We start from the raw sequence: 24,336 nt of genomic DNA on the forward strand, positions 1-24,336 counted from the left end.
CATTTTATTCTCCAACTAAAATTCATCATATCATTCACTAACAATGACACTACTATATGTTTATTACAATAGAAACAATACATTCCAATAAAGTAACTCTTATCAATGAGATATATACCTTCTACATTTGCTGTTCCAAAATCATAACTTTCCCTCTGTAAATTCTCAGCATCTGCTTTAAGTTCATCAGCTTCTCTTTCCAGTAGGTCAAGTTCACGGTTAGCGCGAGCAATGTTGCCACGTGTACGCCTTTGCATATCTTCTAACCCTAGTACTTCCTCATGGTAACGTTCAAGAGTATCTCTGTTAAAAAAAAGTATGAGTTCATTTCTATCTTTGTCAAAATGCTCGACAATCATATAAATATAAAAGATGACATACATTTTAATGTTTGTTAAAGGGCAAGTCCACTCCCCCACAAAAATTTCTGAAATAAATAGAAAAAAAGCTTAATGCTTAATATTGTTTGATAAAATGATGTTAGATGAGAATGTTGACATTTTAAAATTATGCTTATTTTTTACAAAGTACTTATACACACAAAGCAGGGACATGCAAATGAGTTGATTATGTCACTTACTCACGATATCTTTTATATCTAATTGTTTCAATTATACAGTATTCCAATTTTTGCAGATTTTGACAGACTCTTCATAAAAATCACAATAGTTTTCAAAAATGACAATTCCTTATTTTGAAGGAGGAATAACTCGTTTCACATCATAGTAAGGAGAAAATTAGAACATCTAATATAGCATATAATAAAATAAAAAAGAAATAGTGAGTAGGTGACATTCTTGTTTCCTGCATTTCCATACAAAGAAAGCATATATTTTTTTATAGAATAAGACAAAACTTTAAAATGTACAACCTGTCTTACTTTGATGAAATTTTAGGCATTAAGATTGTTTGATTTTCTCCTTTTAATAAATAAGAATTTTGTTAGAGCGAAGTTACACTTTGATGGATGAACAAGAAAATATGATGTACAGGCATTTGCATTTTATGTAAATTTATGATTGGACAAAGGTCTTATATAGGATAACTTCAACAAAATAAGTTTACTATAGGACAGAAGTTCAGTTAAACTCCTGTTGTGGGAAAAAGTAAAAACAATTTATATTACAAGCATTCACATTATTTCCATTATATTTAGGAAGGATGATATATATAGGAAGGATAATATTTATATAATGATGAAGATGACAGTGATAATGGTGAAAATGAAGGTCATGATGATGATGGTCATGGGAGAGTATTTGGTGATGATTAAATTTTACCTACTTTGTATATTTTCCTTTGTATTGTATATAATTATTCAATGTCATATATGGTATAAGCTTTGAAACTGTACCTGATATCATCCAGTTCACTCTGAATGTTAACTACATCATTTTCTGTGACAGAGGGAGCACCTCGGATCAAAGATTCGGCATACTCTACTAGATCTTCAAGACGATTAAACTCTCGATCATAGACACCAGATACTCCAGATACCTTGATGTTTTGTGCACGTGCGATCAAATCATAAGTCTCATCTGTAAGAAAAAAAATGAATAAAAAATTACAGAAAACTAATAGAAACTCAACTTTCTATTTTAAAGGCCAACTCTACCCCAACAAAAGTTGTTTTGAATAAAAAGATAAAAATCCAACAAGCATAACACTGAAAAATTCATCAAAATTGGATGTAAAATAAGAATAAGAAATAATGACATTCTAAAGTTTTGCTTAACTTCACCACACAATTATATGCACATTTTAGTTGGTATACAAATGAGTAAACTGATGACGTCATCCACTCACTATTACTTTTGTATCTTACTATACTAAATATAAAAATATTCTAATCTTCTCCTCATTGTCAAGTAACAACAAATAATTCCTCTCTGAACATGTGGAATTAGCCTTGTGTAATACTATATGATTCAGTCAAGTTGGTCCTTATTGTCAAATCTGTAAAAATGAAATAGTGTATAATTCAAACAATAAAAACAAAAGTAATAGTAAGTGAGGGACATCATTGACTGACTCATTTTCATGTCACAGAGTTGTGCATATAACTGTTTTGTGAAAAATAAGCAAAACTTTAAAATGTCATAACTTTCTTATTTTACATCCAATTTTGATGAAATTTTTAGCGTTATGCTTGTTTGATTTTTCTCTACTTATTCAGATCAATGTTTTTTTCTGGGGTGGACTTGGACTTTAATTACATGTGTGATGGGACAATCAAAACACAGATGTTAGCACGAATTACTAGAATGAAAGATTATATATTTTCTCAGTTTTAGTACAAAGTTTTGATGTCATTTCAAAATCAATAACTCTGTAAATCATTTACACAGAATGAAGCATAGAAGAGAAAGCTTATAAATTTAAACAACTTTCAGAATTTAAACTGAATATACTATTATCTAACAGTTATGATTGTATTTTTTATAATTGAGGCATATTGGCTCAGTCCTAGAGCCATGGTAATGCAATCCTCTAATGACTTGGGTTCCATTACACTTAACTCTTTACCTCAGACAAAACTGACCTAGTCTACATATCCTAGTCTACATATCACATTGTAAAGTGTATTTTATTTGCAATACACCAATCAAGAGTTACTGTGAGTTGAATGAGCATAATCCATGTGAAACCCATCTAAACATTGCACTCTAAACCCAGTGTGGCACATGAGGAATTATGTCTATGGCCGGGAAACAGTTAATACGTTAGTGCCCTTTGTCATTCATCTATACTACAAGGTCCTTCAGAGATGATGTTAAGCCTTTGGGCCTCTGGTTGCTCAATTCATACTATCTTCACAATCAGGTAAAAAAAAATCACCATTATGTTAGACATACATATTCCTTCATCACACGTTTGAAGTCTGTCACTTTCCTTCAAATATGATTTTTCCAACAGAATTCCATGCACATACACTTAAAATAGCAATATTAAATGATTATGAACTTACTCCTAAGAAGAAGAATGATACGATCCCACTCATCAAAGCACTCTCCACAGGGTTCACAACGTGGTAATTCTCCAGTAGTACCACGGGCACACTGGTCACATCTATATCCTGTCACACCAGGTAGACATACACACTGTCCTGTACCTCGTTCACATTGGCTGGTAGCAGATCCTTGAGGATCACAGTCACATTCTGTAATATCAATATCAATATAATCTCTTGTAAGAATGAATTAAAGGGGGGGGGCCGGAATCAGAATAAAAAGCCTTGTTAAACTCTACCACAAGGAAATAGTATGCATATCGATACAATACTTTGCAAAAGGTCTACAGTCTGCCAATCATTTCATATCACAATGATCATGAATGGAAGGGGCAGTATATTGATTGCATATTTGTATACTCTTATTTCTTCCAATTAAAGAATCATGATTAAGAAAATAAGATAAATTTGCCAAATGCCATGACTGTATAAAAATAGATATATTTTCTTATACAAGATCCAATATATCAAACATAAAATTCATTACTAGTTCATGTGATTACACCTTTTGCTCTATCTTGTTTGTCTAATTCAAAATGGACAGACTGTAGCTTACCATAGCATCCTTCCCTAGGATCTCCCCAAAAGTTAGCTTCACAGTCACAGCACTCCCTTCCACCAAAGCCAGACCTACAGGCACACTGACCAGTGAACTGCAACATAAAAAAAACCCAGTCAAATAAAAATAGGAAGAATGAATAAAGTTCATCAAGTGTAATTCATGATTTTCTCATTACATCTTGTAAATCATTTGGTACCAGGTGTATGAAAAATGGATGCACGGGGATGTAAAGTCACAGCAAATTCTGCAAATGAACATTCCCGCAAAAAAGGCATTTTACAGGATTTTGTGTACAAAGAAATGAAATATAAAATTGCTACAACATACTGCTTATTTCGCATACTTTGAATATTTTTTCAGTTAAATTCTATCTTAATCAATTTTTGAACACAATCAGACATATGTACAATGAGAAATAAAAAAAACAATAAAGAAAGGACATCAAAGAATGACTTCAACTTTTTTCATAAAGGACAACGTTTGATATATTTTTCTAATTAAGCTTGACGGTAAATTTGGAATTCTTTATATCAATTGGCTGTTGATGTCAAACATTTAGACCATGGTCTCCATCACTGGATGGTAAAATCAAATATGATAGTACTTATTATGCAAGCTGTGCTTATCTTGAGGGAGCCACAAGCTTCCAATGTAATTATCAATCATAAATATCTAATCATTTACAAGATTATCTGATATAATTCAAACAAGAGCAGGTAAATCTCTCAGCATCTTACCTCATCACATCTTGATGAGACAGCTCCATATGAACAGCAATTGCATGCCTCACATCCGGTACCACTGGCCAACTTCCAATGGTCTTGAGCACAGCGGTCACACTGTTGACCAAGTACATTAGGTAGACATGGACATTGACCAGAGACAGGGTCACAAACACCACAGTTATTATCAAGGTCACACTGTGAACGGTCAGTTCCAAGGACGTTACATTGGCAATCTACAGAGGAGAAAACAGAACTTCTTTATCAATCACACCATTCTTCACTCATCCCCCCCCAGCAAAATTTTTAACAAATTTTATTTCCAATTTTCTTGTAATCCGTGTAATATCTCCAAGAACAACATCTACGAGAACTCATCATTTTTATCAACAATAAGTGACAGAATGTCTGTTAGAAGACATTGCAAAGTTTGTTTGAATAGTAATCTTTTTAGCCTCTGGAGTGTATAATAAATGTATGTCTCTTACAAAAATTCCTTACATGAAAGGAATTTCATTCATGAAAAAATATATATAGAAATGTCAGATTTTTTAAATATACATCTTCATACATATTTCTATACATCAGTTCATAGTAGGCAGTGTTCTCTGAAGACAAAAATGATATCACAACAATGAAGTGGAATAAAATTTTAAAAGTGGACTAAGAAGTAATATGCATACCTCTGCATGTTCGTTGGATTGCATCCCCATAGAATCCTGGGGCACATTCTTCACAGTTGAAACCAGCAGTGTTATAAAGACATTTCAAACATCGTCCAGTCCTTGCATCACAGTTGCCTGGTGTACTAGATAGAGTATTACCATTACAGTTACACAGGTTACAAACACCTCTGGGTTCAGTTGGGTTTCCAAAGTAGTTATTATCACACTGATCACAGCGGATACCTGATCAAACAAACAACATAAAAGGTGAGGTAAGGAGCAAATGACTTTATCTCAGAACATTTACATCAAGTGAATAAAGAACAAAACAGAATTTTCCATTTATATATTTATTCACCGACACTGACAATTCATACAGGAAACTATACTCAAAGAAATGTTATTTATTCAACCTAATCTTTACAGCCGATTGGTGTTTTTTTCCCCAAATAGCCATGATGAACAGCATATAGGGTCTAATTGTATTTGAATACATTTTAAATTCATCATGATTTATGCACCTAACTAAATTTCTATTCCAAAATTCTCTACCAAATATAGCTGCATTCTAGCAACCTCCAATGTTTTGTGTATGGTGGAATACTAGGACTAGCATACTATATTACATCTGTGTGTCTAATTATTTGAATAGTAAATAACTTGGTCTCTTTCCACATCATGTATCCTGTAAGATGGGATATATCAAATTGAGTATGGCTTCATACCTGTGTATCCAGCAAAACAATCACACTGAACAGTTTGAGTTCCCTGGTCTAGTTGGCAAGTCTCAGCAAATTGATTCCCGCTACCAGCTCCTCCCGGACAAAGACATGCCTGACATGGCAATGCGGAGCCTCTTGTGGGATCCCCATAGTAACCTCGCTTGCATCTGATTACATAAACAAAATGACATTCAAGATTATGTTTCATTATCGTTCTATGGCATACAACCAGGCTGTCGGGGTCAATCCAACTCATTTACAAATTAATAAATTAATCATGTCCTTAACGTAATGTTATACCTATACTGCAACAATAGGTGGTATGTAAATAATTTCTACAAAAACAAAGGTGGATTCATTTTACCGAGTACTTTAAGAGATTCCACAACTAGAATAAGAAATATCTTTTCAAAAATTCAGACCATATCTATATTCCTCATACACTGGCATCATAATATCATGAGAACTTATATACAAAGAAATCAGTGCCGGGTCATGCTCTGTGCTTGTTTTCTTCCTACATGTACCTTTCACATTCAAATCCAGCGGTGTTGCTTTGGCAATCAATACACTCTCCTGTACGTGGATCACAAAGGTCAGCGTGTCCATTGCAATTACAACGTTGACAGTTAGGGAAGTTCCAGTACCCTGGTTGGCATTCATTACATTGCTGTCCATATGTATTGGGTCTGCAGGGGCACTGACCTGTTAGCTGATTACAGAACTCATTCAATGAACCAGTTCCATCACAGTTACAAGCTATAGAAAGGGGTATAGAAAGAGAGATTACACTGACAATGTTAAAAAAAAAGTCCCTAATTCATTAGAAATAGTCCTTTGAAAACTACATGGACGAATAAAAATTTACACCAATTTATTGACAACCAAGATCCTCACATGATGAATTGAAGAGGACTAAACATATGGATGTAAGGAATAACAGTTTAAACATTTGCATGTGAATGTTGCAAAATTGAACATTTGTACAATTACATTTGACAACTATAATAGTTTCTCTAAAATGAAGTTTCTCCTTCATCATTGCATCAGCTAATCTTTCTGATAGCTATCATTCTTAACCTTTACAAAATAACTATCAGTGTCAATGATGCAAAACGGAATGCAAAAAATCAAAGAAAATATTAGAGGATTAATAGTCTCCATGCAGAATTAATTCAGTAAACAAAAACGTGAAAACACTTTTAGCTCAATTTTTTTCTGGACAAATGTTGTTGCTACCCTGTTTACTAAGCTTCTGACTGCACACAACCTGAAATGTACTTTGTGCAAATCCATTAGGGGAGAATTTTATCATCAGGCAGTTACCAACAGTCACAGACCTGTGCTTTTAAGCCTTTCATAATCAATAAAAATCTTCAGATCTGACAACTTGATGTTAATGAAATGCTTATCAGGAGGATTAAGAATGGGTTTACTTACGAGTACATCCTTCAGGCCCAAAGCCATATGTTCCAGGAGCACACTGATTGCATGTACGGCCAATCACATTGGGTTTACACTGACATTGTCCACCAGTCTCATCACATATGTTGCTCAGTGAGCCAGCTGGATCACATTGGCAAGCTGGAAATATAAACATGAGATCAGTCAACATTCAAATGGCAATTCATTCAATGTGCCATTCAAACTTATATTTGAATTGTTTGTAATGCTGAGTCTGCTCTTGTTGAAACAAACATCAAATGCTAGCTAAAGGCAAGCAGAATGCCCAAGTAATTACTTACAAAACAATGCATTTGCTTCTGTTATTTTTTGCTCTTATTGAGAATTGCATTTGGTTTCAACACTAGCAGTCATGTTAAATACATTCAAGGAAATCAAAGCCATACTGACCAACACAATTCTTTCTAACAAGGAATTGCAATTTTTTTCAATGAACATTTTCAAGCAAATAGCAAGAAAAGGGCTTGAAACGCACTTTCTTTAGTTAAGCATTCAGGCCAATAAACCAAACAGTCATACCTCATCACTTTCATTTCTATTAAGTTAATATTTAGAAACAATAAGTAGAATTGCATTCTGGACCATTTCTCTATTATTAAAGATATCATATTCAAAGACAAGGATCATGAAGTGACTTACGAAGTGCACCATCAAAGGCAAGTGCAGACATGCTGAACATGAGCTCTTTACAGATATCAGATAGAGTTGCATGGTGAGCAGCCATGTGAGCTTCTCCACAACGATAATATTCCCATTGCTCACGACGGTATTGCTCAATTGGATCTGGTCCTTGGAAGATGGGATAGATGGTAGCCCTTGGCATCACAACCAACTACAAACGATGAGACAATAAAGAATAATCACACCCTTGGTGTACAAATGATAGTCACAATGATGAGGCTAACAATAAACACCAACATGACTTTGACATAGAAATTCTATCATCTCTGATGGATCAATGTGATGGATAAATAAGTTAGAAAGACACATGGCCAACTATTTAAAAAAAAAATACTTGGTGTAGTTGTAAGGCCTTATATATATCTCAGGCAGCTATTAATATTGCTGGAAAAAAGATATTGACAGAGCCTAGTCAAATATTCCAATTGGAATATAAGTTTATTCAGGATCTCTCTTATTTCTCCACTAATATTTTTGGTCAGTTACATAAACATGAGTGCTATAGAGGATTTCAGTGATATTCTGGGAGGATTATCTGGTCTGGTCTCACTTGCTTTCTTTTGGAGGCTGGTGCCCTTTAAGGCTTATTTACAATTTCTGTGAGTAGTGAGCTGACCAGGCTTGTCCCTTAAATTGTTGGTGAATGGAGCAGCAAGCAGGAGGGCACCAGGCCCCATCAGGGTGTAGCTAGGAATTATGTTGAGTGGTGCAAAACTGTATTCGAGGTAAAGATTGTACCTTTTCTACTATGCAATTTAACATCGATTTGTAGAAATTTGTTAAAATATTTATTTGTAATTTGTCTGAGTATACTATATACAACTGAACTGCTGCTAGAATAGTGCCATGAGCATCTTCGGACGGTGTGTGTGCGCTTCATAAAATTACATCATCAATATCATTATTATCATTACTTACTGAGTCAAGTAGAATTTGTGCATTGCTGTCCTGGTTATCAGAGCTGTATCGTGTGAAGTCTACTCGGATAGTATATGTCTTCCCAGTCTCAAGACACACTGGATTACTCAAGACAACATGTCTGGAAATAAACATATAATTTATTTATAAATTGTAATTATGACAGCAGGATCATTCATGCATTACCAGGGGGACTCCTCAATTATTTTCCAACAGTCACTGGGAGTTTCGGCCTGTTAGAAAAAATACTACCTCTTGGTTGTGGGCCAGCAGTGCAAAGCACTACCTTCCCCACTGGTAACAGAAAAAAAGGAAGAAAGAAAGAAATAAACGACAAGAAAATATTGCTTAATTGCTGTTTACCCTCTTCCTTTGGACATACTTGGTCCAAATCCAAGCAGAACCCTTCTCTGCTGCCTCAGAAGCTGCCAAACACCCTTCCACACCAGCAAACTGGGCACACAGAAACATTGGATGAATTCCTTGGTCTGAGACGTTTCTTGCAGGCATCAAGATCAACCTGTGGCTCATCATTCCCCCCCCTCTTGGAAATCCTTGAGAGTGTGTTTCGTTCTGTGTTTCTGTAGCCATTTAATATGGGTGCTCAAGAAAAAGAGCCGGTACCCTGAGTAGCTAACCCAAGGCACCCCCTATATCAGTGTCTCCTGGCAGTCCACTAGCCTATCCCTGGTTGCCAGCCAGACTTTCCTGGCAGTCACTGGTACCCAGAAAAACAAGTTAAACAAACACGAGAATGCTGCCTCATGCATTAAATATAATAAAGAAAAAGATATAAAGATACTAAAGAACTAAAGAATCAACTACTAAATAGCCAGTACACGAATATCAAATAAATCTGAATTGAATGTATTTACCTGCTTCCTGATGGCAAGGATGTAACAAGAAGGTCATCTTGAGGAATAGTATTACCACATACGCTCTGTGTTGGGATCTCACCAGGACGATTAATAGTGATCCTTACATCTTCCCAAACTCCAGGAAGCTGAAAGAAATATTCACTTTGGTTTATTATAAGGAAATATAACAAACTATAATGTGCTGATCAAGTTAATTTTGGCCAGATTGATAGAACAAAGAGCAACCTGGTTCAGTTACTTTGCTCAGGCTTTCTACATAATCTGGACAAGTTCAAAATACTTTGGTAGGAAGCCACTCATAGTAGATTGACCCTGATTAGGGTAGACTGACCCTGATTTCCTTTGCCAAGCTACAGCTTGACTGGGCTAAAACAATTTGAAAAAAAAAATAAAAAAATAATAAATGGAGACTTAACACTATTTATCATAAACAAATACAATAATATAAGTAAATTAAAAACATCAAAAAATGTTGGGGTAGCAATTAAAAAGAACACTGTCAAGAGTGTCAAAGCTTATAATTGATTAATAATTTCATGAAAATGATACAAAAAGTATGCAATGGTTCCAGGGCCATGAACAGCAATTACTCAATAACTGGTTATTATCCAATTCGTGCTACTTTCAATAAAAATTTGTTGGATATCTCAATATCATCACAAAACTGCATGGGTCAAAGGCCAAAACTGTGTGCTCATAAACTAAATGCAAAAGGCATTTAGTGAAGTCGATTTAGCTGGAGTTAGATAATCATCGTTATTTTTAACTCTTATTTCCACTATCACAGCCATAAAGTACAAAAGGGCAATTTATTAAGTCACACCTGGTATCAAAAACAATTTATTGCACAAAACACACTTTTGAAAAAGATGCTACTTGAATTAAATACTCGTAATAAGCTCCACAAAGATTGAGTGTACAAGTTGGTGGAAGACGGGAAAAGGAATTGAAGATTATCATCATGAATGCAGAGTAATCTAAGCTGAAGGCTGTACAGTGGAAAGCACATATTGACTGTTACTCAAGGTCTTTCTGTTATTTCACCAATGAATAAATCCAGGCCTGAATAAAACTACATCATAAATCTTTATCATGACTTGTTTAAAGGGCGAGTGAGCAACATGTTTCTATTCGTACTGGAAAAGTGCAACCTTATTCTATTGACAATGATTATATTTTCCATCTAGTGATACAATATATATGTACACAAAAATAATAACAGAGATATCATGTACTGAATGAAATGATGATATAGTCTACTTTGACATACTTACCAATGGTTCATATCTGAGGATAAGATCATAATCACCAGACATTGGAAGATTACTAACAGTAAACTCAATACCACCTCCTTCATGTATCCTCATAAACCCAGGACCAGTCCATCCAATGTAATCAACTTCTCTCATACGGGGATAATAGTCAACCAACTAAGGATGAAAAAATATGTTAACGAAATGAAATTACATTCTAGAGAGTCTGGTATATGAACAAATGAACGCATTAAAAGAAGGTAAATAAGGTATTAATCATAAAATGTATTAATGTCTTTTCAAGATTAAAAAAAAAATGCATGAGAGGTGACCAATCAGAACAAGTTAATCAATGTTAATGTATCCAATTTCAGTACCGAGAGAAGAAATTGATATATCTCTATTATTTTGTTTATTAACAGTAAAGATATCGAATGATCATCAAGCTTGTTCAAAATATCAAGTCTATTTTTTTTCTAAAAATATTCAATGCAAACAAATTTCATAGACCCTATGACAAAAAGAATTTCATTATAATGCATCAGTAAAAGAAGTTCATCTAATGAAACAAAAGATGTAGAGATTTATTATGAATGATGAATATCAATCAACTAGTTGATTATAGGAACCTGGTGCATTATTCAATGAACTTAACCCTACTTTAACTGGGCTATTTCTGACCAGGATATACGGGGGGGGGGGGTCAATTCGACCCCCCTCAGATCTCAGCTGCTGATTGCGCAATCACAAAGAAAATGTGCATGCACGTAGAGATCAATGTAAACCGCAAGACTGCATAGTAAAATCTTCATAAAATTGTTTATATTCTTTCATTAATCATTCAAATAAGCGTATACATGAAATTTGCCCTAATTTTTTTGTAATGGTTTTGCCTTTAACTCACTTAATATAGCTAGTAGAATACTAATTTTTGGTAAGAGTATAAATTCTTACAAATGTAACAAATATGGACAAAAAATTGCCAAAATATAATTTCTTATGTATTTTATTGTTTTTTAAATTCTTACGTATTTCTTTGTTTTTCAAACTTGTATTTTTTATTCTTTTTCCGATGAACTTTGTCAGGGACCCTTGTGCAATCATAAATAGCATAAAATAAATCCATTTAAACCAACAAAATGAAAAATTATCATACATTTCTGATTTTTGGTTGAAAAACACAATTTGAATTGACTTTGTACACGGAATCAGGTTTTTGAGCAATTTTGGGTCTGACATGCACTAACAAAGTAGCGTAATTTCAGAACCAGAAACAGAATTTGGTCTCAAAAGATGCGCAAGACTTGAAAGTAAAAAGTCAGCCAGCAGCACGGTCAAAAAATTTTGTGTGACGGCGTAGTGACAAAAATTTTTGAGGGGGGGGTCACATTAACCCCAACCCCCCCAGTTAGAATAAGGAAATTAGAAGCTCCAGTAGCAAACTAACAAAGATTATACTCACGGAAAGATCGGCGACAGCTCGTGCATACTCCGCTTCATATGTGTAATAATCCATGTTGTAATAAAAATAGCCTGAGTTGACAGTATTGCATTGTCGTTCTCCAATGTTACGTCGGCATGGACATTGTCCTGAAACCTGGTTGCACGAGTTGTTGTACGAACCGCCTGGGTCACACTCACATTGTTTACATCCATAAAGATCGGCACTCAGGCCATAATATCCTTCCTGTAAATTTCAAATATCACAAGTCAACATTATGAGAATCCACTGAATTATCATTGCCATATTACTTGTTCTTTCCTTTTTTATTTTACCTTTTATTCCATTAAACGATGGTGAGAACTGGTGATTTCATAGAGACATTGTTCATGCCATTCATATTAGTGACAATATTCATATACATTTTATTCATGTGTAAGACAATAACTTTATGTGACTTGCTTTCATGAGTACCGGTATGCAAGTTCTAACCTATCTTTCTTTGTTCTTGGCACACACCTGTTTCTTTAGGAACCCCAAAACCATTCATGCTTCATAACTTGTGTGAATTTTTGTAACACGTATTTGTGTCACATCCAACAGAATTAGTTTTAACTATAAGTCATTCACTCACTCATACGTACATAAAAAAACAACTATAACTCTCAAGTACAATGTGCATTTCAATTCTAATATTGATTCCAAATGTATAACAGTAAACATATACTATCAATGTTCAAGCTAGAATGATAAGATTGCAAGATACTTACATAGCACCTGTCACAATTCTGGCCAGTGACGTATCTCTTACATCTGCAGTTACCAGTAGTCTTATCACATCCCATGTTATTCTCAGATCCAAGAAGGTTACAGGCACATTCTGAGAGAGTAACATCACAGAAAATTTATTAACAGTCAAGAAAATTACATTCAAGGACAATTTTGTTTTAGAACTGAAAAACATACTGGTAAAGGCAAAAATTCCTACAACTCCATAATACCTTGTATTTAGATCACTCTTTTTTCTGAATTATTTATTTTTTAAATAAAATATATAAGCATATTATTTTTGTTTTGTTTATCAAAGAAAGAAATAATCCTTTGAAAATTCTTTCAGGGATCCTATGAAAACTCTTTCAAATTGACTTTTTATACATTAACTAAACTAATACGGTGATAAAGATCACAATATTATACTAGCTTATATAGTGCTTATGTCAAAGCATTCTACATTAAAACAGTAAAATCACCTCCCCCATGTAATATGAGATTGAAAAATTGCAATATCAGGCGAAGTGGTGAGGTGCAATTATCGGCTGATTTTGTTTTGAATTGACCTAAACTGCTGAGAAAGTGTCGCAGTAAAATCGAGCATAACTTTTGAGATATGTCAGAAAGTAACTATTAAGGTAACTTTGTGTGAAAAATCAGTTCTTGTAAACACAGGATACGGATAATCCTAGAAATGATCCAACTCCTTGCAATTTTCAACCAATGAATTTGTTTGTGGTGCACGTGGGAATTGGTTCGCTGGTATCATAACTCCTTGTCATTTTGTGTCAGGACCCCATTTTCATACAGTGATTTCTCAAATAATAAGACTTTGGCGCAGCGAAAACTTGGCATGCAAATCCGTACATATGTCATGAATATGCACAATGAATCTCATGAATATTCAATGCGGGGTATAGATATGTCTGGAAAAAGTTCAAGAGTAAGTTTTGGAGACAACGAAAATGAAAGTAAGCGAGAAATTAAAACTATTTGATTGTTTGATACCATTTTTACAGGATAGAATGATATCATCATTTTTTATAAGTCCTAAAAATTAGAGTAAATTTTGTTCACATACAGCGAAAATATAAGCAAATGAATTTTTCATGAAAAAATGAACTCTCCATGTGCATGGACAACCGTTAAAAATTTAAAACAAATCTGGCGTTTTGGCCGAGTTAATTGCACCCGTCCGCTGGGCCTGATATAATTACCAACCAAACAGATCTTCAACTTCGACTTATGAAAGCAAAAATAAATCAACTCATTCTCAAAGATCTTAGAAGGGATGGAGTATCGTTACCTCTGCAACCTTCTGGATTATCTTCCCTAAGTTCCCAGTATCCATCCTGACAGGTATCACATCGTTGACCAGTCACATAGCGTTTACACAGGCACATCCCAGCTACCATGTCACCTTGGGTGTGGCTAGCACACTCACCCCCATTCTCAGAACCAGCAGGATCACAGTTACATGCTAACAAGGCATTCACAGAGGTAAGTAAAATCAGTGTTAATGGTGAATTCAAAAGAATGGCACACAACAATCTCTCACTCTCGCTATTCAAAAATGCATAAGAAAGGAAAATTTCATTGTTAGAGCTTTTACAGGGATGGGAATAATACAATTTTTTTTAAAGAGAGCACCAATTTGCAAAATATAGTTGTTGTTACTGAATTTACATTTTGAAGCAAATTTACTCCACCTTTTGCTCTTTCGAGTTTGTGTTTTTTTTCAGTGAGTGGGTTTTGGAATACTCAAATTGGTAATTCCTACATTAATTCCATCTACATGTCCCCTCTTAGAGTATAGAATAATTTCTGCATAAAATATTTGGTGGTATCTGACACATCCCTGGAAAATCAACTAAAATAAAAACATATTATTTCAATATACTATTCATCCAAGATGAATCAAAATTTAAAAGCATAACCTTATATAAGCTTAAAATTGAAAATACTCAACAAAGCACGTTAGAAAAAAAAAATTATTACAACTGACACTCTAACAAAAAAGATGACGTAAACCTCAGAAAAGAACAAAATGTCATCACAAATCTTACAAAACATAATATTGTAATTCTGGTATCTTTACTCCGATTAGAATCACTAAAATACACTGTAAACAAAGAAGCATTATAAAGCAATAAAGAAAGAAAAGTTAACAATCTTTGACTTTAACTACTTGGTCCATTTCAGAAAATAAAAAAATAATAAAGCACAGTACAATTACAAAAAATCTGTGTAATATATCATTTCTATAGATCTTATTTTTAAAACAATCATATAAATAAAGCCTATTATGGGAATAAAGTGCTATTATAAAGCTCTGCCATAACAACTTTCTTTAAAGTGTCATAAAAAGCTTTTAAGGGGAATATGTCAAGCCATCTGGAACCAATAGTGCAATTTCACTCGAAGTTTTTCTGAACACACATTGTTCATGCTCAACAACCAAAGATAAAGAAAAAAAAATGGTTCAACTCACGAACACAGATGTTAGGATCCCTGATGTCACGATCAGGATGCATGTAGAAGAACGGCTTGCATTGTTCACAGTTGCGACCAACGGTATTGTGCAGGCAATTATCACATACACCACCACTCGCACCATTAGTCAGCTGGTATACTGCTTCATCAAAATGACAGCTGTTTGCATGGTCATTGCAGTTACATCCTAACATAGAGACACACACAAATAAAAAGATAAAGTTATTTACACACTAAAAATCAGGCTTGGAAATTTAGGAAATTATTTTCCTATACAAAAATAAAATAAGCAAGCAAAAAAGGGCAATGTATATGTTCATACATGTGAGCAAAAGTTCATCTATACTCAGTGAAGTAATTATGACCTTGACCTTCCATTAATTAGTTTGAAACCATGTGGTCTCAACATCTCCACTCTCAAATGAGGGATGAACATATTTCATCAGATGAGAAGTACATCTATCCCCACTGAATGATTTCTCTCCCAAGATGATTTCTGCAGATATTAAGTGATGGGTAATTCATGGTCAATATTAAAGGTCAAGTTCACCTCAACAAAATGTTGATTTGAATGATTTGGAAAAATCAGACAAGCATAATGCTGAAAATTTCATAAAAATCAGATGTAAAATAAGAAAGTTATGACATTTTAAAGTTTCGCTATTTTTCACAAAACAGTGATATGCAAAACTTAGTGACATGCAAATGAGACAGTCGATGATGTCCCTCACTCACTATTTCTTTTGTTTTTTTATTGTTTGAATTATACATATTTATTTGTTGTTTGAAGGTTTGCATGGTGGCATGTACAATCGCTGATGTGGTTTACAGTACACCATGTAGAGTGTTATAGAAACAGTGGATAGAAGAAAAGAAATGGATAGGCGAGAAAGTGGAAATTTGAGAGCAGAGTAATCTTTCTTGAATATAGTCCTGAAAAGGACTGTAAAACAGAAGAGATTGATGAGTTGGAAACTGCTTGAGTAGTAGGATGGATGAGGAGATGCTGGCTTGAGTCGGCGAGTAGAGATGACAAGTAGAAGCAGTAGAGAGACTCGATGTTTCAGGCAGGTTGACTGTCCGTCTTAAGGAGTGGGACTCCTGAAGACGGACATGAGTATTCAATGAGCAAACTGATGATGTCATATCCCCACTTGTTATTTTGTATTTTATTATATGAAACTAGGTTTATTCAAATTTTTTCCTTCAAGAACCAAAAATATTGGAATAATGACAGATTAAAAGTGCATTAGATATTCATTGCTGCAACTTATTTCATTACAAGTGAAACATATCATTCACACATATATTAAAAACAAACAAAACAATTATGATTTCATGTAATAACATACATGTAAGAAGAAGGAAAGTGGGGGTGTGCTTAATCAGTCCATCTAATGAATATTCATGATGATGTGCATATATATAACTGTTTTCACAACATATTGCTAAACTTTGAAATTCAATAACTTTGCTATTTGTTATAACATTTGGATGAAATTTTCAGCACTTTACTCTCATGAATTTTACTATATTTATTGAGATATATAGTATTTCCAGCCAGAGCATCCCTTTAAAGACACAATTTGTACCTGACTAGAAACTCGTAATGTAGATGTATAATAATAGCAAAAGATTTCATTGATGTATTTATTATATGCTGATATATAACACTCCTTTTTTTCAACTGGTATTCTAAAGACCAAATGACCTTCTCTTTACAATGTGAAACATTACTTATAAATACAAATTACTATTAAAAACAGCTTATAGTTTAATATAAAAGTGAGCTATAGAAACATCATATATCTTACCATGTTGTGTGGTTCAAAATGTTAAAATGCTAAAGTACGGATCAATTTTTAGAGACTTCTAAAAACATACCTTTCTCCTTATTTGTTATTTAGTTTACTTTGTAATATATATACACTTGTACTCTATTTTATGTACTTTGTTGCTGATTGTTTTGTAATCGCTGTGATATGGTAAACCATGGAGAGGATACTGCTAGTGGTTATTATTTTCTTATACATTGACTTACTCTTGCACTCATTATTTTCGCCTTGTAATCCAGCAGGTCTCCATGGTTGGTCATTGTATTCAGGCTTACATCTCTCACAGTTCTTTCCTTCTGTATTATGAATACATTCACACTGCCCATTCACCTAAAATAAAACAAATCATGTAAACATCAATACTTTAAAATAGATCAATTAGTACTCTTACAAGAACACTATGGGGCAACAAATTGTATGTCCACATTCTGAATCTGTTCATTACTTGAATAAAACATTGAGGAAATGATGGAGTCAAGTCACAAAAACACAATTCTGACTTTAAATGATCAGGTTTCTGTACTCTATGGATGATAATAGGACAACTTTGTGAAGCTACAAGAAGTTTGTGGTGTACATATACAATGGATTGAGAAACATTTTCTTTTTGATCCCTCTCTACCTCATTGGTACTCAATGAAATGTTAGGTTTACAATGAATTATCTAGCTTTTACTATTATGATGGGAAAAGGCAAGACAAATTTGGAAAGGTCATCAGTAATGTCCAACAAATATGATTACAATACAAATGGGCATCTTCCTGTTTCATAGACAGTGTAACTGATCTGAAACTTTTCATGTGTGGAAAAAATAAACTTGGCAGTCAACAGTAACTTACACCATATCCACAGCAAAAAGTGGAACCATCAGTGGTCCAACAGATTGTTCAAGTAGCTCCGTAGTGTTTTATAGAGTTGGCAAAAAATAAACAAGTGGAATGCCTCTGGCCATCTCACCTGCATCACGCAGTTCAATATAGCAGCAGTGCTGACTATGAATACTACTCTAACTCGCACAAGATGTTCAGTGATACATGGTTACTCTTATGTCCAAGTTTAATGAACTAGACCACTTTTTATGAACTAGACCAATAAACTTACAGAGATATGATGGTTATTCAACAAAAAACCCCAACATGGCCAAAGTTCATTGACCTTACATGACCTTTGAGTCTTTGACCTTGATCATGTGACCTGAAACTCGCACAGGATGTTCAGTGATACTTGATTACTCTTATGTACAAGTTTCATGAGTCAGATCCATAAACATTCAAAGTTATGATGGTAATTCAACAGATACACCCAATTCGGCCAAAGTTCATTGACCTTTGACCTTGGTCATGTGACCTGAAATGAGCACAGGATGTTCAGTGATACTTGATTACTCTAATGTCCAAGTTCAATGAACTAGACCAATAAACTTTCAAAGTTATGATGGTAATTCAACAGATACCCCCGATTCTGCCAAAGTTCATTGACCCTAAATGACCTTTGACCTTAATCATGAGACCTGAAACTTGCACAAAATGTTCAGTGATGCTTGATTACTATTATATCTAAGTTTCATTAATCAGATCCATAAACTTTCAAAGTTATGATGGGAATTCAACAGATATCCCCAATTCGGCCAAAGTTCATTGACCCTAAATGACCTTTGACCTTGGTCATGTGATGTGAAACTCATGCAGGATGTTCAGTGATACTTGATTAACCTTATGTCCAAGTTTCATGAACTAGGTCCATATATTTTCTAAGTTATGATGACATTTCAAAAACTTAACCTCAGGTTAAGATTTCGATGTTGATTCCTCCAACATGGTCTAAGTTCATTGACCCTAAATGACCTTTGACCTTGGTCATGTGACATGAAACTCTAATAGGATGTTCAGTAATACTTGATTATCCTTATGGCCAAGTTTTATGAACTAGGTCCATATACTTTCTAAGTTATGACATCATTTCAAAAACTTAACCTCAGGTTAAGATTTGATGTTGACGCCGCCGCCGCCGCCGTCGGAAAAGCGGCGCCTATAGTCTCACTTTGCTTTGCAGGTGAGACAAAAACTGAGAAGCAGGCCTTTATGGGTGCATTTATGTGCCATTTTTTAACCATCGAATCATGATTCGAATCAAAATTCTGCAGAATCACGATGCATTTAGGTAGTCAAAAGTTAAATAAATGTCAATCAAATCACAAACATGTAACACAGAAAAAGGGGGATTCGGAAAGATGTTTCTGTAGAATCATGAATCAAAAAGGTCATATAAACGCAATTGTGATGTGAATCATGATTCTATGACGCCACTGTGTCAGGCTACTTTCGGTTTGACTCTTGCCAAGCTTAAGGTCGCATAAACGAAGCCCTAGATAAAAATGAGGGCAAGATTGCACCCCTCTGACCCTTCCTATAACCCCCCCCCCTCTCTCTCTAAAAGTAAAGCAACAACACCTGTCCACCTATCAGAGAAGACTGACACACTAGTGACACATTAATCATTGTCCTTGTATGAAAGTCATGGATAATCTCCCTCAATTATGATTCATAACAAGGTGCTCCTGACTGGGAAGAAATAGATTATCTTTCTATCCATTATTCATCTTAAAAAAACTGGTCATTTTGTGATCCTCACGCGATGAAATAATGGGTAGGAAATCAAGAAATGCAGACTTTAAATAAACGTCAAATAAGTGATGTCCTGGAAAATGCAAGGGTGGGCTTTAACCTTTCTTAAACTGTCATAGCTTTATCATAAGCCAATTCTGGACCAGATTACAAATTTTCAAAATGAGTTCACGAGAGATACATGTGTGTAAGATCCATAATGTATCCCTTCAAAATTAAGCCATCATGATACTCTCAATGGAGATCTAAATATGAAACTTGAACATCTCATTGATGTATACAATCTCTAACACAGAGACTTGTCTTTCAAATCAGATTGATAATTGACTCCTATGTAATGCAGTGTCGGCTATGACATAAAAGTCATCTTAAGCCATAGGGCCTTGCTTTACTAATGAGCAAAAACAAATTAGGTATAAATTACATTAGCCTTGTATAAAGACCATCCAATGCAAGGTCTCTTCTAATGGGGGTGGGTGGGGAGCAGACCCAGGGAGGGGGGCACTTCTATTGACGAGAGGATACCAGCGCGACCATAAGGTATCAAAAAGCATTTTCCATATTTTAAAAATGCACCCCTTAACAAGTACATGTATTGCCATGTGAAACCCTACCCATATCAAGTATTGGAAACAAAACGGTATCCTTGACAAGTATTCCCTGAATTGACCCCCTAAAGAAGTACAGTGGTATTTTAATTGTTATGTTCCGGACGTCGGCTTTACCTTTCCTACCGCCCCACCTCCCACACCTCAGTCAAATCCGATGGGGCAAAAAGTACATCCTTTATAAAGCATTTTAGTCTTTTTTATACCCTCGCAAATTTGACTGTTAACACAAAGCTTTCCTAGCAAAATATATATCCTTTTTAAAGTATATTAATGTTTTTGGCATCCTTACTAGGTTTTGTACAGTATGTTCTTTGGTTGCACTTGGTATCCACTCATTAATGGAAGGGCCCCCCCCCCCCGGAGCAAAGTAACATGTACAGTTCTTTCTTTACATTGTTTACATTATATACACAATAAAGCAAAAACAAAACAGACAAATGACAGCTAATTTTTCAGCAAAACAAAACAGACAAATGACAGCTAATTTTTTTAGCATAAATTCCCTGTCGTGTTATGAATTCACATGAAAGGATGGGTAAATTATCACATATATGATCTTTACAGACTTTGAAAATTTTAAAAATTAAGTCAATAAGTTATAATGAATTCTATGACATGAACCACCTTTCGGAGTTAAGAAATTGATATGATTAAAAACAATAATGAAATGCAAATCAACAAAGCCAGATTGAGCTTGAAATGTTTAGATAAAGACAGGAGTGTATACAACGGAGGCCAGTTTACTATCATAAGATAACCTTCTTGATTGATGCTAGTAGTGAAAAGACACTTCATCGAACTGGTATGTCACAGAAATAGATGAGATGTGAAAGGGATCAGATGATCAGACAGATCTTTGTGTCTCCCAAGCCCCATTTACACTGCACATAAAGAAGTGTGTAGGTTATTATTAAAGCTTGTACACTGGAAACAGGTTAAATCAATTCTGAACAAAGCTTTTCATTGTAGGGGTATTTCAATAAGGTTTGCGCATGTAGGCCTACATGTACATGTAGCCCATCTCTTTAATATGTGAAATATAAGAAACACTTGAAAACTAACTTGGATTCAACAAATAATACATGTAGCATTGAAGTTATATTGTGTCATTATAATTATGTACAGGAAGTAATAAGGCTGATAATGTGATATGGATATTTTTACTGAACATTATTCTTTGTAAGACTAGAAAAGTCATTTCAATAGCTAGGACCTTTTTAATACAATTAAAATGTCAAGAAATGTTTTAAAAACATGAAAATCTATCAGATTTGTGAATGTCATGTTAATAAGTAAACATGTCCTCTACCCCATCTTTCTCTGGTAACATAAATGAATATTGAAACTAGAAATATGTGATTCAACATGAAACTATACATCACTTTCAATATACCTTTCTTGGGATAAGTTATAGTAACAGAACTCCAAAACTATTAACTCAAAGGAACGGGGAATGTCTGTGTGTAACATTTTAAATCTAATAATAATGGCCTAATCATGTCAGTGTGTGACTAATCTACCCAAGAGTATGTGCAATATTGTATTCTGGAATTGATTTATTAGCTGGCTGAGTGTATCACTATCAAAAAACATACATGTAATAGAAAACCCTGAAAAAAGTTCTTAAAAAAAAACTACAAGTATATAAAGAAATATTGAAAATTACAAACATAAAGACGATCTAATAAGCATTTCATTTATTTATCTCATCCAGGACCAGTAGCAACACATGTAAAGTCAAAGAGAAAAAAAAATTGAAAGGAGAGAAAAAAATGAAAGTTGGGATAAAGGGAAGGCAGATGCAATGTAGATGACACGCCATATGCTCCTGCAACATTTGCTCCGGACGTAATATGTCAGAGGATATAGGATTAGAATTAGGAATGGCATAGAGTTTTTGGTTCAGAATAATCTTAAGCGAAAGATTACACTGTAGGATTAGGGTTTATTTTACAGTTTTGGAGGTTAGGTTTTATGTTCGGCTTAAAGGTCAAGTCCACCCAACAAAAAGTTGATTTGAATAAAATAATAAAAAGCACAACACTGAAAAATTCATCAAAATCAGATGGAGAGTAAAATAAGAAAGTTAGGACATTTTAAAGTTTTGCTTAATTTCACCAAAGAGTTATATGCACATCCTGGTTGGTATGCAAATGAGGAGACTGGTGACGTCATCCATTCACTATTTCTTTATTATTTTATTATATGAAATATGAAATATTTTAATTTTCTCCTCATTGTCAAAAGAAACAACGAATTCTTCCCTGAACATGTGGAATTAGCATTTTTTAATACTGTATGGATCAGTCAAGTTGGTCCTTATTGTTATATCTGTAAAAAATGAAATATTGTATAATTCAAGCAATAAAAAATAAAAGAAATGTCAGTTTAATTTTTCTCTACTTAAAGAAATCAACATTTTTCTGGGGTGGACAGGTTTTCTATTGTAGCAATTGCCACTGGAGCAAATGCCATGGAACCCTAATATATGATGGTAAAGAACAGAGCATGGTTGTGTGTGTAGGGGAAGGGACAGGGGGTGGGGATGGAACCCTAATATATGATGGTAAAAAACGCCCACAGAGCATGGTTGTGTGTGTAGGGGAAGGGACAGGGGGTGGGGATGGAACCCTAATATATGATGGTAAAAAACGCCCACAGAGCATGGTTGTGTGTGTAGGGGAAGGGACAGGGGGTGGGGATGGAACCCTAATATATGATGGTAAAAAACGCCCACAGAGCATGGTTGTGTGTGTAGGGGAAGGGACAGGGGGTGGGGATGGAACCCTAATATATGATGGTAAAAAAACGCCCACAGAGCATGGTTGTGTGTGTAGGGGAAGGGACAGGGGGTGGGGATAGAACCCTAATATATGATGGTAAAAAACGCCCACAGAGCATGGTTGTGTGTGTAGGGGAAGGGACAGGGGGTGGGGATAGAACCCTAATATATGATGGTAAAAAACGCCCACAGAGCATGGTTGTGTGTGTAGGGGAAGGGACAGGGGTGGGGATAGAACCCTAATATATCATGTTAAAAAAACGCCCACAGAGCATGGTTGTGTCTGTAGGGGAAGGGACAGGGGGTGGGGATAGAACCCTAATATATGATGGTAAAAAACGCCCACAGAGCATGGTTGTGTCTGTAGGGAAGGGACAGGGGTGGGGATGGAACCCTAATATATGATGGTAAAAACGCCCACAGAGCATGGTTGTGTGTGTAGGGGAAGGGACAGGGGTGGGGATGGAACCCTAATATATGATGGTAAAAAACGCCCACAGAGCATGGTTGTGTGTGTAGGGGAAGGGACAGGGGGTGGGGATGGAACCCTAATATATGATGGTAAAAAAACGCCCACAGAGCATGGTTGTGTGTGTAGGGGAAGGGACAGGGGGGGGATAGAACCCTAATATATGATGGTAAAAAACGCCCACAGAGCATGGTTGTGTGTGTAGGGGAAGGGACAGGGGGTGGGGATAGAACCCTAATATATGATGGTAAAAAACGCCCACAGAGCATGGTTGTGTGTGTAGGGGAAGGGACAGGGGGTGGGGATAGAACCCTAATATATGATGGTAAAAAACGCCCACAGAGCATGGTTGTGTGTGTAGGGGAAGGGACAGGGGGTGGGGATAGAACCCTAATATATCATGTTAAAAAAACGCCCACAGAGCATGGTTGTGTC

The 24,336-nt window shown here is 35.0% G+C and overlaps 2 protein-coding genes across 2 annotated transcripts in view; one reads left to right on the forward strand and one right to left on the reverse strand.

Annotated features, from left to right (window-relative positions):
* The window catches only part of LOC121411964 (dedicator of cytokinesis protein 3-like), a 52,361-nt gene extending 52,265 nt beyond the window's left edge, over window positions 1-96 (forward strand). The window contains exon 19 of the mRNA XM_041604875.1: window positions 73-96. Coding sequence (XP_041460809.1) covers window positions 73-96 — 24 coding nt within the window. The remainder of the gene's footprint in view (window positions 1-72) is intronic.
* A 2-nt stretch (window positions 97-98) lies between these two features.
* The window catches only part of LOC121410209 (laminin subunit beta-1-like), a gene marked incomplete at both ends in the record, with an annotated part of 30,046 nt that continues 5,808 nt past the window's right edge, over window positions 99-24,336 (reverse strand). Inside the window, 18 exons of the mRNA XM_041602138.1 lie at window positions 99-303; window positions 1,355-1,538; window positions 2,969-3,160; window positions 3,567-3,663; window positions 4,310-4,530; window positions 4,978-5,202; window positions 5,685-5,848; window positions 6,209-6,440; window positions 7,122-7,265; window positions 7,785-7,977; window positions 8,745-8,865; window positions 9,620-9,747; window positions 10,897-11,052; window positions 12,338-12,562; window positions 13,087-13,196; window positions 14,394-14,567; window positions 15,579-15,767; window positions 17,622-17,745. Coding sequence (XP_041458072.1) covers window positions 99-303; window positions 1,355-1,538; window positions 2,969-3,160; window positions 3,567-3,663; window positions 4,310-4,530; window positions 4,978-5,202; window positions 5,685-5,848; window positions 6,209-6,440; window positions 7,122-7,265; window positions 7,785-7,977; window positions 8,745-8,865; window positions 9,620-9,747; window positions 10,897-11,052; window positions 12,338-12,562; window positions 13,087-13,196; window positions 14,394-14,567; window positions 15,579-15,767; window positions 17,622-17,745 — 3,084 coding nt within the window. The remainder of the gene's footprint in view (window positions 304-1,354; window positions 1,539-2,968; window positions 3,161-3,566; window positions 3,664-4,309; window positions 4,531-4,977; window positions 5,203-5,684; window positions 5,849-6,208; window positions 6,441-7,121; window positions 7,266-7,784; window positions 7,978-8,744; window positions 8,866-9,619; window positions 9,748-10,896; window positions 11,053-12,337; window positions 12,563-13,086; window positions 13,197-14,393; window positions 14,568-15,578; window positions 15,768-17,621; window positions 17,746-24,336) is intronic.

This window comes from Lytechinus variegatus, chromosome 3 (assembly GCF_018143015.1).
Source record: "Lytechinus variegatus isolate NC3 chromosome 3, Lvar_3.0, whole genome shotgun sequence".
In the NCBI taxonomy this organism is placed as follows: domain Eukaryota; kingdom Metazoa; phylum Echinodermata; class Echinoidea; order Temnopleuroida; family Toxopneustidae; genus Lytechinus; species Lytechinus variegatus.